General features: G+C 60.3%; 1 protein-coding gene across 5 annotated transcripts in view; it reads left to right on the top strand.

Annotated features, from left to right (window-relative positions):
• COL5A1 (collagen type V alpha 1 chain) overlaps nucleotides 1-9,011 on the top strand; it is a 151,806-nt gene extending 142,795 nt beyond the window's left edge. For all 5 annotated transcript variants that reach the window (XM_043916327.1, XM_043916326.1, XM_043916329.1 and 2 more), the window contains exons 65-66: nucleotides 654-887; nucleotides 6,709-9,011. In XM_043916327.1, the coding sequence (XP_043772262.1) occupies nucleotides 654-887; nucleotides 6,709-6,855 (381 nt within the window). In that variant the 3' untranslated portion in view covers nucleotides 6,856-9,011. The remainder of the gene's footprint in view (nucleotides 1-653; nucleotides 888-6,708) is intronic.
• The last annotated feature ends 4,052 nt before the right edge of the window (nucleotides 9,012-13,063 follow it).

Genomic DNA, 13,063 nt, shown 5'->3' with positions numbered 1-13,063 from the left:
GTGCCCAACCGTCCCATTCCTCTCCGAGGCCTCGTGCCCTTTCGGTGTCCAGTTCTCACGGCCCCGGTCAGGTCTTTGTACATCACGGCGACCACCAGCCAGTGGTCAGCATCATCTAATGAGCACCTTCCTTATGCTGATCTCAGAGCACAGAGATAGAGCTGTGCATGCCAGGCTCCTGTCCCCAGGGTACTCTCGGTCCAAGGAGGGCCACAGACCAGGCCCCAGGGACCCCCAGACAGGAGTCCAGTGCTGGCGTGGAGGGCCCTCCAGCCAGAAGGAAAGATGGACACTGAGCCAGGCCACGCTGGGTGAGGAAGTCTAACCCAGGCAGGCTTCCTGGAAGAGGAAGCATATGAGTTGGGCCCCAGAGGCTGAGTAGGGACCAGCCAGGCAAGGAGTGGGTGGGTTACTTGGGTCCTTGAAGGAAACGAGGCCGGGCTCACTTGTTCCAGGGAACCCCACAGAGAGCCAGCGCGTGCTGGCCTGGGGGCCCGGGTGTGTGGCTTGTTTCCAGGTGGGGCGCTTGGCATGACCCACACTCCAGAGGAGACAGCTCGGGGCTGAAGCTCCCAAGCCCGCCCGTGTGGACGAGGGGCCTTGCGAGGCCGCGAGTCCCCACCCTGCTGAGCCCCCGTCCTGTCGCCCTGCAGCTCTCCTACGTGGACGCCGAGGGCAACCCCGTGGGCGTGGTCCAGATGACCTTCCTGCGGCTGCTCAGCGCCTCCGCCCACCAGAACATCACCTATAATTGCTACCAGTCGGTGGCCTGGCAGGACGCCGCCACAGGCAGCTACGACAAGGCCATGCGCTTCCTGGGCTCCAACGACGAGGAGATGTCCTACGACAACAGCCCCTACATCCGCGCCCTGGTGGACGGCTGCGCCGTGAGTGTCGTCTGCGCGCGGGGCGGGGCGTCGGGGAAGTGGGGCGGGGCATCGGGGTGGGGCGGGGCGTGGGCGGGGCGTGGGCGGGGGGGGGAGCGGGGGCGGGGTGTCGGGTGGGGGCGGGGCGGCGGGGCATGGGGTGGGGGCGGGGCGTGGGTGTGGCGTCTGGGGCAGCGGGGCGGGGCGGGGGCGGGGCGGGGGCGGGGCGGCGGGGCAGCAGGGCGTGGCGTCGTCGAGGGCGTGGCGGGGTGCGAAGTCTGGCGCCGTCTCCTGCGGGGCAGTCATTTGCTCTTTGTGAATTTCCCAGGCACCTGCCATGTGCCGGGCGTAGTGAGGGCTGACGGTGGCTGGCGGACGTGGAATTCCGTAGCCCACAGCGGGACCTTCCCGAGGTGCTGGGGGTTGGAGAGGGCGAGCCCAGGTCCCTGACCCAAAGCCTGGGGTGCTGTGAAGTGCTCTTGGTCCGATTCGGAAGTTGAGACGCCTCCACTTTTTGGGAACGGCCGGAGCTGAGGCTGAGCCCCCTGAGAACATGGCCATCCTGGGAGATGTCTGCAGAGAGCGGGCAGTGGAACTGCCCACTCTCATGACATCCCCAGCTCACACTGGGTCCCCTCCCTGGACCCTGTGCCGCCCTCTAGGAAGGAGGCTCTGCTCAGACCGGAGAGGCCGGCCAGGGCTGGGCTGCCTTCACTCCTTGGACCTTGTACTTGCCCCCCTGCACCCCTACATGTGCCCCCCAGAGTGAGGGTCAGCCCCTAGATCTGAGCTGGGTCCTTCTGTCCTGGGATCCTGGGAGATGTTTAGCACAGCAGTGCACGGTGCCCAGTCCTGGAGAAACCCTCAGATGGGTCTCCCGTGTGGCCTGTCCGAGGCTGGAAGTCGGAGGGTCACCAGGAATCACCATCCTGCTGGTCTTACTGCCGCCTCTGACATCTGACCCCTGACCTATCACCACCTGCTTCCAGAGACCCTGCCTGAGGTCCCTGCCCAGCCTGGCTCCCTCAGGGGACTTGGCTAGTGTAGGCTCTGCCCTGCTGGGTGTCCAGGGCCCACTGCATGGTGCCGGCCTCTGTGGACACCCCCCTCTGGAAGGCGCCAGCCTCCCATCTTATGGTCAGGAAGCCCTTCCCTCCATCCTAGGACCCAGTCCCAGTTGGGGCCCTTCCCATGGATTTCCACATGGAGTAAACTATCTGCAGTCCCTTCTGGTTCTTCTTGGTTCCGGAGGTTTTACACTTGGCCCCAACCCTCTTGTTGAACAGAGCGGCCAGGGCGTGTGTCAGAGCTGGTCACGAGCGCCCCCAGCTGGGGGCAGACATCCTGGGCACCAAGCTGCCTCTGCATGCTTGGGACAGCCAGTGCTCCTGCCATTGCATTCCCATCCCATGCTGTCGGGGTGTGTAGGATCTGAGGGTTCTCCCTAAGGTCCGTCAAGGTGGTCTGGCCACTTGGCCAGCCCGGAGTGTCTGGGATGAGCCCAGAGGGCCGGCAGGAAGGCAGGTGCTGACCCACTGCTGAGAGCAGGACTCAGGTAGAACTAGACTCACATCTTGCCTCCTCCCCTGGCTGCTCTGCTGGGACTGGCCTGGGCTCTTCAGCTGTGGGAGCTCTGGACCTTCTTTCCAAAAAAGGATCTAGTTATAGCCCCCGGGGTTTCTTGGGGATTAGAGGTGAGTGTGTGCGGGGCAGTCATGGGGCCAGGGTGCCTGGCGGGGCAGCCTCCTCTCCCTGATGCCCTGGCCCTGGTGTGGGTCATCCTTCGGACCTGACCATGGCCTGTGCAGAACGGGTCCCTCCCTGAGGTCAGGGGATGCAGGGCACCCCGGGAAAAAGGACCCAAAGCTCCGGAAGCCCTGGTCGTCCAACATCTGCTCACGTTCCTGACGCAAACCCCAAGCTGCTTCCAGAGGTTGTGAGGCACCAACTAAAATCCTGTCTCGTGTCTGCCTCCTACAAAGGAAGACAAGAATAGCACTGATTCACGGGGCTGCTCCGGGAGGAACACGCCAGAGGAGAACTCAGAGCTGCGCTCAGCTGCCATGAGCCCAGAATCATCGTGGTTCCTATTTTTAGGCAACTCGGGCTCCCGAGTGTGAGGCAATCGGGTGGAGGAGGAGGAGGAGAAATGAGGACTTGAGGAGGAGGGTCAGCCCTGGGGCAGAGCCTGCAGTGGGGCTGAGCTCCCCGGCTCCCCTGGCAGAAAGGGAAACACTCTGGTTGGCCCATACGTGTCACCTGTAAAGGGCGGAGACTGGTTTTCCAGAAGAGGGGACGTTCCCTGAGAGGATGCTGGGAAAACGTGTCTGGGGTGAGGGAGCAGGTGGTATTGCCACGTGCACCTCTGGGGACAAGAGTGCCCAGCAGAGGGCCACCGCTCTTCAGGACGGTCACAGTTTCTGAGTCACTCAGAAGGTCAGAAGGATCTGGCTCCTTGTCTCCACCCACCAAAGCCAGCCCTGCTGCCCAGGCGCCCTGACACTGAGACCCATGTGAGATCCAGACCCTGAGCTGCTCCTTGAGAAAAACACAGATCCAGTCATCTGCTGTGACCCCAGGAACCCTGGCCGTCATTGCCGCGCTCCGTGCCGGTCCTCCGGGCACCTCCGATGCAGAAGCAAGACTTGGCATCATGGAAATATCTGCATTTGGTGCTTGACGTTTTTACTCTTGGAAAGAGTCTGTCTTTGAGAAGATGTCTAAAGAGAGTAACCCAGCTGATGGGGAAAACTGGGCTCAGCGGACAGGCAGGGGAAGGGCCGCGAGGAGGGGCTGTGCTCCGGGCCGGGCGGAGCTCGGAGCTGGGGCACGGGGCGCTTCTGGAGGACGGCCGGGAGCCGTCCGTGCTCTGCTCACCCCGCGCCACGCCGCCGCCCGCCTGAAGCGCAGCCCCGATCTGAAGGTCACACCCCTCCCAGGTGCTCGTGCAGGAGGCTCAAGGAACGCAGGCTGGGGACAGAGAGGCCTGCCTCCCTGGAGGCCCGCTCGGTCCACACTGTAGCAAGGACCGAAGACGCTGGGATTTGGACGGTGGGCCGGCTGTGCAGCCTGACGGGCGGGCTGCTGGGTTCAGAGGCTTAAGGAGCCCCGCCACATAAACCCCGCGGTCTGTGCAGCTCCGCGCACCCTGGGGGCCCGGTGCCAACCCGTGATGGTTACTTATGCCTCAGGAGTGACGGGGTGATGGAGCCCAGTGCTCGTGGACGCCCCCCTGAGCGCTCTGATAACCACAGCGCCAGGGCCCCATCCGTCTGGGAGAAAGCACCCGCCAGCTCGGCACATGCTGCCGTCCCTGGGAGGAGGAGGCAGCGGGCACCGGCGCCGCCAAGGCCTCTCTGTCCCCTCCCCGTGGAGGAGAGGCAAGCCGGGCTGCCTGGCTCCCCGTGACCACAGAGGCCCATCAGAGGCCAGGGCGGCTCCTGCTAGGTGGTAGTCGGACCAGGGCCAGAGCTGGGGCAGAGGGACAGGTGGACTCTGAACCCTCCTCGCTGGACCGGCCAAAGGAGGGAAAAGGCTCAGCTTCCTCCCAGGGCTCCCCACCTAAGAGGCGAGGGTGGCATCCTCCCTGGGGGCCCCGAGTCCAGCCCCGCTGCCCCCCAGTCCCTCCCAGCACCCACAAGGCTGCGGTGGCCCTTAGCGCCTTCCCTGGCAGTGGAGGGCTGGCTGTGCTCCCCGGGCCGGGCCTCAGCCCCTCCACTGGAAGCCCACCGCATCTGTGCCCTCAAGCTCCTGGCCGCTGGACAGGTCCTTCAGACAGTGTTGCTCAGAGGCTGACTGTGACCCACGCGTGTCAGCATTGCCCGAGATGCATCTAAACCATGCAGATGCTGCATCCTGCTCGCGGCCTCCTGAATTCTGTCTCCGGAACAGGCTGAAACCAGCGGTACTGACAGCTCCCAGGAGGACGCACCTTGACTCTGAAGTGTTGATCCCGGCGTTAAAGCGATCCCAGCCTGGCCCGCTGAGGGTGCTCCGTTCCTGTGAAGGCAGGGCCGAGGGGAGGCGAGTCCGCGGGTCGCGGAGACTCTGAAGGAAACTCAGAGCAGGTCTCTCCCGGGCTCAGTCCAGAAGCGCCTTCACGGAGGCCCGGCTGGGATGATCCCTGAGGCTTCACCCGTGCTCCCCATGTCCGTGGAGCACGGGTACCAGTTCTCCATGGAGAAAAATGAGCCGCAGAGAGTATGGTAGTCATCCATTGCTTGTAACAAATTACCCCCCATGTTTAGCACCTAAAATAGCAGCTATCAGTCACCTGACTTAGTTTCGGACGGTGACGAATCTGGGGATAGCTTAGCGGGCTGGCTCTGGCCCAGCGTCTGTCCTGGTCTGTTTGAGCAGCTGTCACAGGTGACTTCTGACCAGGGGCTCATCAACAGCACACAGGCGTCCTCACAGCACTGGAGGCTCACGTCTGAGCCGATGCCAGCTGTCCGGGCTGGTAGGGGCCCTCCCCCAGGCTGCGGATGGCCGCCCCATCTCCCCTTGTTAAGAGCTAGCATGCCAGCTGCTTCTTAAAAGGGCGCGAATCCCTTTCATGAGGCCCCTTCCCCGTGACCTAATGGCCTCCCAACACAGTCACCCAGGGGGTAAGGCTTCCCCATCGGGTCTGGGGCCGCACAGTCAGTCCCTGAAGGTGCCTGAGGTTGCCGAGCGACTGCTACGTGAAGCTCCCTCCTGAGGCTGTCCTCACCAGGCGGGCTCCCCCGAGGAGTGATCCACCGGGAAGTCTGGGGCCGGGGCTGTCCTGAAGCCTGCCACCCAGAGAGTGGCGGCCACCTCCTAGCACTGACCACTTTGCCAGGGCCACGTGGGGCTCCAGGGGCTTTACGTGGCCACCCAGGTGATGGTTATGGCCTCCCTGAGAGGGTCGTGCCCACTCCATCCAGCTGGAGGGGGGTGAGGCCGCCGGAGGCGCTACCTTCTCCCTGGACCGGTCACCCCTCGTGGGGGGTTGCACGGGGGAGGGACAGCCTCCCTGGGGCCAGATCCAGCTGAGGCCGCGCCTGTTCTCAGGCGAGGCAGAGAAGGCCACTGGTCCAGAACAGGCCAGCAGGCCGTGTCTTTGCTGATCCTGGACCCTCATCTTGGGGCGCTGCCGGGGAGCGGGGCCAGTGCGTCCCTGACAGACGTTCTGGTGCTCAGGGTTGGGTGTGGGTGGCTCTCCGGGGGGCGGGGCCAGTGCATCCCTCCGGGGGGCGGGGCCAGTGCATCCCTGACAGGCGTTCTGGTGCTCAGGGTTGGGTGTGGGTGGCTCTCCGGGGGGCGGGGCCAGTGCGTCCCTGACAGGCGTTCTGGTGCTCAGGGTTGGGTGTGGGTGGTTCTACGTCCAGGGTGGACTTGCACCTTCAGCCCGGTATTCTGGGGGACGTGGCCGGCGGGGGAGGGCAGCCAGCACTCCTGGGGCAGGTCTGTACCCCCTGGGGTTCCCTCTCCCAACCAGAAGGTGGGGCTCTCGTCCACCAGGGTGGTGCTGGGCAGGAACTCAGATGCTCACGGGAGTGAGGCAGGGGGTTGGAGCTGGGGAGGGCTGACTCACCCTGACTGGACTGCCTTGGGGCAGATCCCTGTGGCTCAATGGGGGGTCCCAGCTAGCGGGGATGGAAGCATGGGTCCTGATGAGCTGAGGACCCTCAGCACACCCTCCCTACACTGCGTCCCGCTCCTAAGTGGTGGGGCTGGATGGATGTCCTGGGGTGAGCTGCCTGCTCCCACAGCGGTCATCCTGCTGGGGGTGGGTTTCGGAGCTGGGGGGCATGGCGGACCTGGGCCATCGGTTCACCTCGGGGGCCTTGCTGACCCATTCCGCTCTCCCCCTCCGCAGACGAAAAAAGGGTATCAGAAGACGGTTCTGGAGATCGACACCCCCAAGGTGGAGCAGCTGCCCATCGTCGACATCATGTTCAACGACTTCGGTGAAGCGTCACAGAAATTCGGATTTGAAGTGGGGCCGGCTTGCTTCCTGGGCTAGGAGCCGCGAGCCCGGCCCCAAGAGCAACCTCGTGACCTCAGCGCGCCGCCTGTGGGCGTCCGGACAGTGAGGGCCCCTTGCCCCTCCCCACCGCGCCGGCCGCCCCGCCCCGAGAGAGCAAAGGGAAAGAGCCGCGTCCGCGCCCCCACCCTGGAGCCGAATCACATGACCTAGACGCCCCGCAGCCGCCCGCTTCCAGCAGCCCCTTCTACGACGCCGCACTCCCTGGGAAGGGAGCGGGGCCCACGGGTCTTGCCCCCGAGCCCGTGGATGGTCTTCACGGAGAGGGGTAGGGCTGCCGTATTTGGAGATCACTCATTTTAAAAAAAAAAAATTCAACTTGAAGATGTGTATTTTCCCCTGACCTTCAAACCTTGTTCCGAGGCCAGCCTTGTAAAGGTCACCCCACCCTCCAGAGCCTCCGTTTTTAACAAGATCCATTCACAGGCCAAATGTCATCCTGCATGTGCCTTTCCGATGGATTAAAGGTGCTTTTGTTTTTGTGAGTTTTAAGTAAATATTTGTATTGTATTGTCATACATGTTCAGTGTCCCTGACTTTCAATCATGCCTGTGAACCCCGCTGCAGTCCCTCTGGGAGAGTTGGAAACACGGCCAGGGCGTGCGTGCTGGGAGGCGGTCCACACCCCCGCCCTCTCCAGGACGTGTGATGAATTGGAAATTTGCAAAAGGCAGCGAGCATTCGCCCCACCATTCGCAAAGCAGGTGCCACTGCCCCTTTCAGACAAGTCTTTGATTAGCTCTGGATTTTTTTTTTAAACGGGGAGAAAAAGAAAAAAGGATTTTATACTCTGCCTTCTCCACATGCACTTAGATGAAAACGCAGGCTTAAATTAATTTTAATTGCTTCCTTTTTCCATGTTTCTTCCTGCAGAGCCTGATGGGAGAATGTCCAGGGCAGGGAAACCACATTTTCTGTCGATGATAATGAAATGAAAATTGGTGCTTATTTTTACACTCCTCCTTTGTGGTGCTATCTGTTGAGATCTCCCTGAAGGTGTCACTGGGGCTCCCTGCTGGGCCCCGTTCCCCATCTCTCTCCCTCCACCATCTAGGTTTTTGCCACGGACATTAAGATAAACGCGGCCACCTGCCCTCCTGTAGCCCTGCCCTCCTCCCAGACAGCAGCGAAGCCGCTCCAGGCCGGGTACCACTCCTAGGCTGTGCGTCTGTGATCGGAAGACGCACGCACACAATAGGCGCATGCCTCCCGCATGATCCACAGTGTAACGATGGCAGAGTGTACTCAGTTGCCGAATGTTTGTGGTGCTAATTTCTGCGTTGTTTTTTTTTTTGCAAGAACTGAATTGAGGCAGCTCGTGGCCCTCAGCGGGGCTGCCCTCCGTGTGGCCTCAGCAGACAGACAAATGTGCAATGAACTCCGTGATTCCCGCCGGGGTCACCAGCTGTGCCTTATCCCCTTGAAAGCGATTTGGATTTCCGTCTGCAAATGTGTTGGGCGTGGGTCTCAGCTGCTTGGGTGCTCGGGCCAGCCAGGCTCCGTCCGGTACCGGTCCTCCTCACCGAGCAAGGGCGAGGACTTGCTGGGCTGGCAAGGAAAGGTGATTCCTTTACTGTGAAAAGCTGCCCGCGTGCAATGCCCTTTCCTGCCAGGATGGGAGAGCGAGACGGGCCCTGGGGCCCTGTGCAGCCCCCTCAGGAGGCGTTGTGACGGGTCCCGGCTCTGGTGCTGTTCTCCGCCCACCCTGCCCCATCGGACCGTGGTTCCAGCTTAGGAAACCGCAGCAGAGCAACCCAGGAGTAGCAGCACACCCCCCACGAGGCTTTCCCGAGCTCCCTGGAAATTGAGTCTTGCTCTTGCCAAAGAAAAGTCTGGCTTCGAGATTCTTCCGAACCCAGGATGCCAGCATCTGCCAATGACCCTATCCTTCGTCTCTTCAAAAGAAAAGCCATATCGGATCGTTGCCACAGGGTGCCCTGTGGGTTTTGTCTAGGTCATGTGATTCCATTTTGATTTCTCATCCCACCGAGTTCTCCTTTTATTCTGTCAATCTTTTCCTCCATTGGCCCCTTCAAAGCTGTTGTAATTTGTACTGAGTCAAAACATGTCCCATTCTCCCCAGACCACTTAGCTATGATATATTGCAATAAAATTACTTCTTATATTTGCAGAAATTCTTTTGGTGTAATTTTATTTTTTTCCCCCTCATCTATATAATTGGACACATGTTGATGAAGAGAAAAGGAAAATGGTCAAAAGAAAACCTATGGCAAATATTCTAGGACATTAGGCCCTTTAAAATAGAATGTCAAGCGACATAATGTATACACTGCCCGAAAACCCAATAGACGTGTTCATACGTTTCAACTGTAATGCCCAGGAAAGGGTATTTTAAAATATTTTAAACCTGTGTAATAGAGGAATAACTGTAATAGTTTTTCAATAAATCAAGATGACTGTTTCCACCGTAAACAGATGTGATCGGCTGTCTTCTTAAGTGTGACCAGGGCCTTCCCCTGCATTAAACCGATGTGTGACCCCAATCTCAGGACAGCAGAAACTCGAAACCCTGGCCATGGTCACAGAAAGTGGAAGGAAGGTGTGGGCCAGACCACCCGCCAAGGGAGCTCTTCCTCGGAAGAAGTGGCAGGGGGCATCGCGAAGACAGAGCTTTGCCCCGCGTGCCCTTGGGCTGTGGCCAGGCAGTAGCCCTCCAGCCTCGTGGGGGAGTTTCCACAATTCTCGGTGTTCAGACCCCGACTGCCCTCCAGGGTGCCAGGTCCCAGGCACCTGCTCCTGCTGCCCAGCCGGACAGAGAAAGACGGTGCTGCCCGGCCCCCTGGCTCGCGACGGCCGATGACCCTGACAGGACGTGGTCATGTTGGCTCCCTCTTGCATCTCAGCAGCCGTGTTCCTGGAGTGACTGTGTCCCCAGCAAGCATGTTCCGGAGGAAGTCCCCAGCCAGACCGCCAGGAACTTGCAGCATGAGCAAGAAACGTGCAACTGTTGGTCTCAGCTGTGGTTGTCGGAGAGCGTGGTTACTGTCAAAGCCACTGGGTCTGTGGACCATCGGCCAGAGCATCAGCCCCTGTTAGGAATGCAGATTCCCGGGCCCCGCAGCAGACCTGCTGAACTGAACAACTTGGGGGAGGCCCCGTCATCTGCGTTTTGAGCAGGTCGATGGGGAGTCTGGTGCTCGGGTTTGAGATCCACCAGCCTGGACGATCCCGGAGCAGACGGGAACGTGAACCGGGAAGTGGGCACTTCCTTTCCAACGCCAGTGTGAGTTGGCAGGTCCCGCTGCGGGGCGGTGGAGTCCAGAACTGCCATCGGAGGATGGAAGGCGGCCCATACTCCAGGAGCAGAATGGGCGGTCAGATTGCTCTCTGTGACCTGTGAGAGCGTGCAGGCCACTCACGAGCGTGTGACTTGGGAAAAGGTCGGAACCAGGGCGGTGACGCAGGGCGCCGCAGATTTGAGGGTTTCCAGGGCCCGAAAAGGCAACCATTTCTCAATTTTGCTCTGTGGCAAAAAATCCACCTGCCAACAACGCAGAAGGCACGGGTTCAATCCCTGATCTGGGAAGATTCCCCGTGCCACGGAGCCACTAAGTCCATGCTCCGCAACTACTGAAGTCCAGGCGCCGTAGAGCCGTCGTCTGCAACCAGAGAGGCCCCAGCTCACCGGACCTAGGGAGAGCCTGTGCGTAGCATCGAAGGCAGAACACGGCCAAAGATTAGTCAATTAGGTAAACCATTTAAAAAGACGGTAGCATCCTGAGTAAGACCCTTCTGGGGCGAGGCCCTGCAGAGTCCCCCGCTTCTCTCCGCCTCTTCCCTCCTCCGGAGACCTGACTCACGGAAGCACCTGCTGGAGGCTGGGCTGGAGGATGAGAGCCCACAGGTGCTGGTGCGGCTGGAGCCCTGAGCCCAGCGCCCGGCGAGCACTGTGTGTCCTCCAGGATGGGAGCAGGGAAGCTGGACTCACTCGAGCACCACTCCCCCCCCGTGCCAGGGTCCCCCCTTGCAGCCGCCGACACCCGGACTGGCTCTTTCGAAGAACGGAGTGGAGGCATCTCACCGGGACTTTGCTCCCCGTCTTGGGAGAGGTGAGATCTGTGGAAACGATGGGTTCCGGGGTCAGGGAAGAGAGGGCTGTCACCGGAGGGAGCTGGGTGCCGAGCTTCCTCGCCTGGGAAAGCCCGTGCAGTCAGAGGTCAGGGCCTGGACGTCCCTGGACAGTGCTGGCCGAAGCCTGCACCTGGGTCAGCTGGAAGGTTTGTTAAAGCAGGTTCCTGTCCCTCCCTCCCCTGTGTGATTCAGCAGCTCTGAAGGCTGCCGAAGACTTGTAATTCCGAAAATTCCCCAGGTGTCCTGCTGCTACTTGGAACACACAGGAATTAGCGTCGGTAGCTTATCTAGTCTCATCTCCCACGCACCCTGGCCTCCGGAAAGGCAGGTGCCGCCCGCGTACCGGGTGTTGCCAGATTTTACAAAGGCTGACGCTATACCCAGACGCCCTCCACCCCCAACTCCCCTGACGCTAAAATTCCCCTGTAGAGAAGTGTGGTCCTTCTGTATAGAATGCATCGCTTTGAAATGCAAGTCTTTAAGCCTTCTGAGGTGTTTCTTCTTATTAGCGATCCTGTGGCAGAAATCAGCGTGACACCTTGAGTTCGAGTGGCATTTATTTGGTGCAGAAAGACAGAGCCTGAGGAGGCAGGATCGTGTGCAGGGCCCCTCTGGGGGGTGGAGGTGACGAGGGTGGTGTCATGTCGATGTCCCGTCTCTGACCACTTGTCAAGGGAGGAGGGGGTCTTCCTCTCCTGCCTGCAGCCCCGATGGGATGACCACAGATGGGGGACGTCCGAGGCATACACCGTGTTTGTTTCACCCTGGTCATCTTCACGTTCCCTCTGAGATGACATGACGGGGGCTCAGGCGGAAGAGAAGGAGATGACCCGATGAGAAGAGGTCTGCTCACAGTCACTGTGAGCAGTGAGGCACCCGCCACGTGTGGTGATGAGAGCATCCCCACGTTGGCCGGAAGAATAACAAGGACGATGAGGATACGGGCCTGGCTCGGATGTGGTGGAGGCTCTGAACGCTCTGCAGGGTGGACAGTCTGTCTTGGAGCCAGGATCAGGCATTCAGGGAAAGGTTTGGGGAGCAGGAGACGGATGAGGTTGGGGCTGAGCTCGCAAGACGTGGACCCGACACTGTGGTGTGGAGGAAGACCGGGCAGGAACAGAGACCGGGGAGAAGGTGCTTCGTTCAGCGGAGGAAAGAGCATCAGTGAAGGAGGGGGTGCCGGGCGCCGACATCCCGGTGCTGCAGGGCTGATGTCGGCTTTCCTGCTCCGTCTCCTACCAACGATTACTTTCTCAGGCACCTGGCCTCCGAGCTTTTTCTCAAACCCACCAGGATCTCGTCCTCTTGCCGTAGGACTCCCACCTGGAACACCGCGTATCCCACCCACGCCTCTCAGCTCCCTGCTCAAATGTTACCTTTCCTGAGAAGCAGTGAGGGACGAAGAGCTTAAAACAACTTGCCCGCCAGACATCTTGGGTCTGATTGTTGGAAGATGGCTTTCATTGTACCAACCCTCCTGCCAATAAAGTCTAAGAGTTGTCTGTGAAAATACACTTATTAGAAGGCAATGGAGAGGGACAAAAAAGCAGATAGGAACTGGATGTGGGCTAAGATGGACAGCCACCCTGACCTCCTGAGGGCCCCCTGGTCCATGGGGTGCAAGGTAGCATCTCTCAGACAGAGGCTGTCTCACTGGGCTGGGGACTTGGGTAGAGATCCAGGCTCCCAGCTGGGCAGGGGGTAGAACCCCCTAAACACAGGAAGCCATGTTGCGAAAGCCCCCTGGACTGCTGCAAACACTGTCCTGTCCCTGCCGACGGTCGATCAGAACGTGCAGCGGGGGGAGGGCGAGATGGTCAGGATGCACCGCTGGGCGGGGGCCCCACACAGCTGAGGGGAGGCGTCAGCACTGCCCAGGGTGGAGGCAGTTTGAGTTCAACTCCCATCATTTTGGATGGATTTGATAAACACCTCAGGCTTCCTCCAGGGAGCCCAACCCTTAAGTAAAAGGTCAGTATCCCAGGCCTGAAGCTTGTCCTGGGATTAAGGGCAAGATAGAGCCACAATAACAAAGCTAGAGCCAAGACCCCCAGGCTCAGATGATCCCGCCCACCTGCCTGCCAGCACCAAGCCC

Source organism: Cervus elaphus, chromosome 11 (genome assembly GCF_910594005.1).
Source record: "Cervus elaphus chromosome 11, mCerEla1.1, whole genome shotgun sequence".
Classification (NCBI taxonomy): domain Eukaryota; kingdom Metazoa; phylum Chordata; class Mammalia; order Artiodactyla; family Cervidae; genus Cervus; species Cervus elaphus.
The sequence above is the reverse complement of the archived record's forward strand: the minus strand, read 5'-3'. Positions and strand labels throughout refer to the sequence as shown.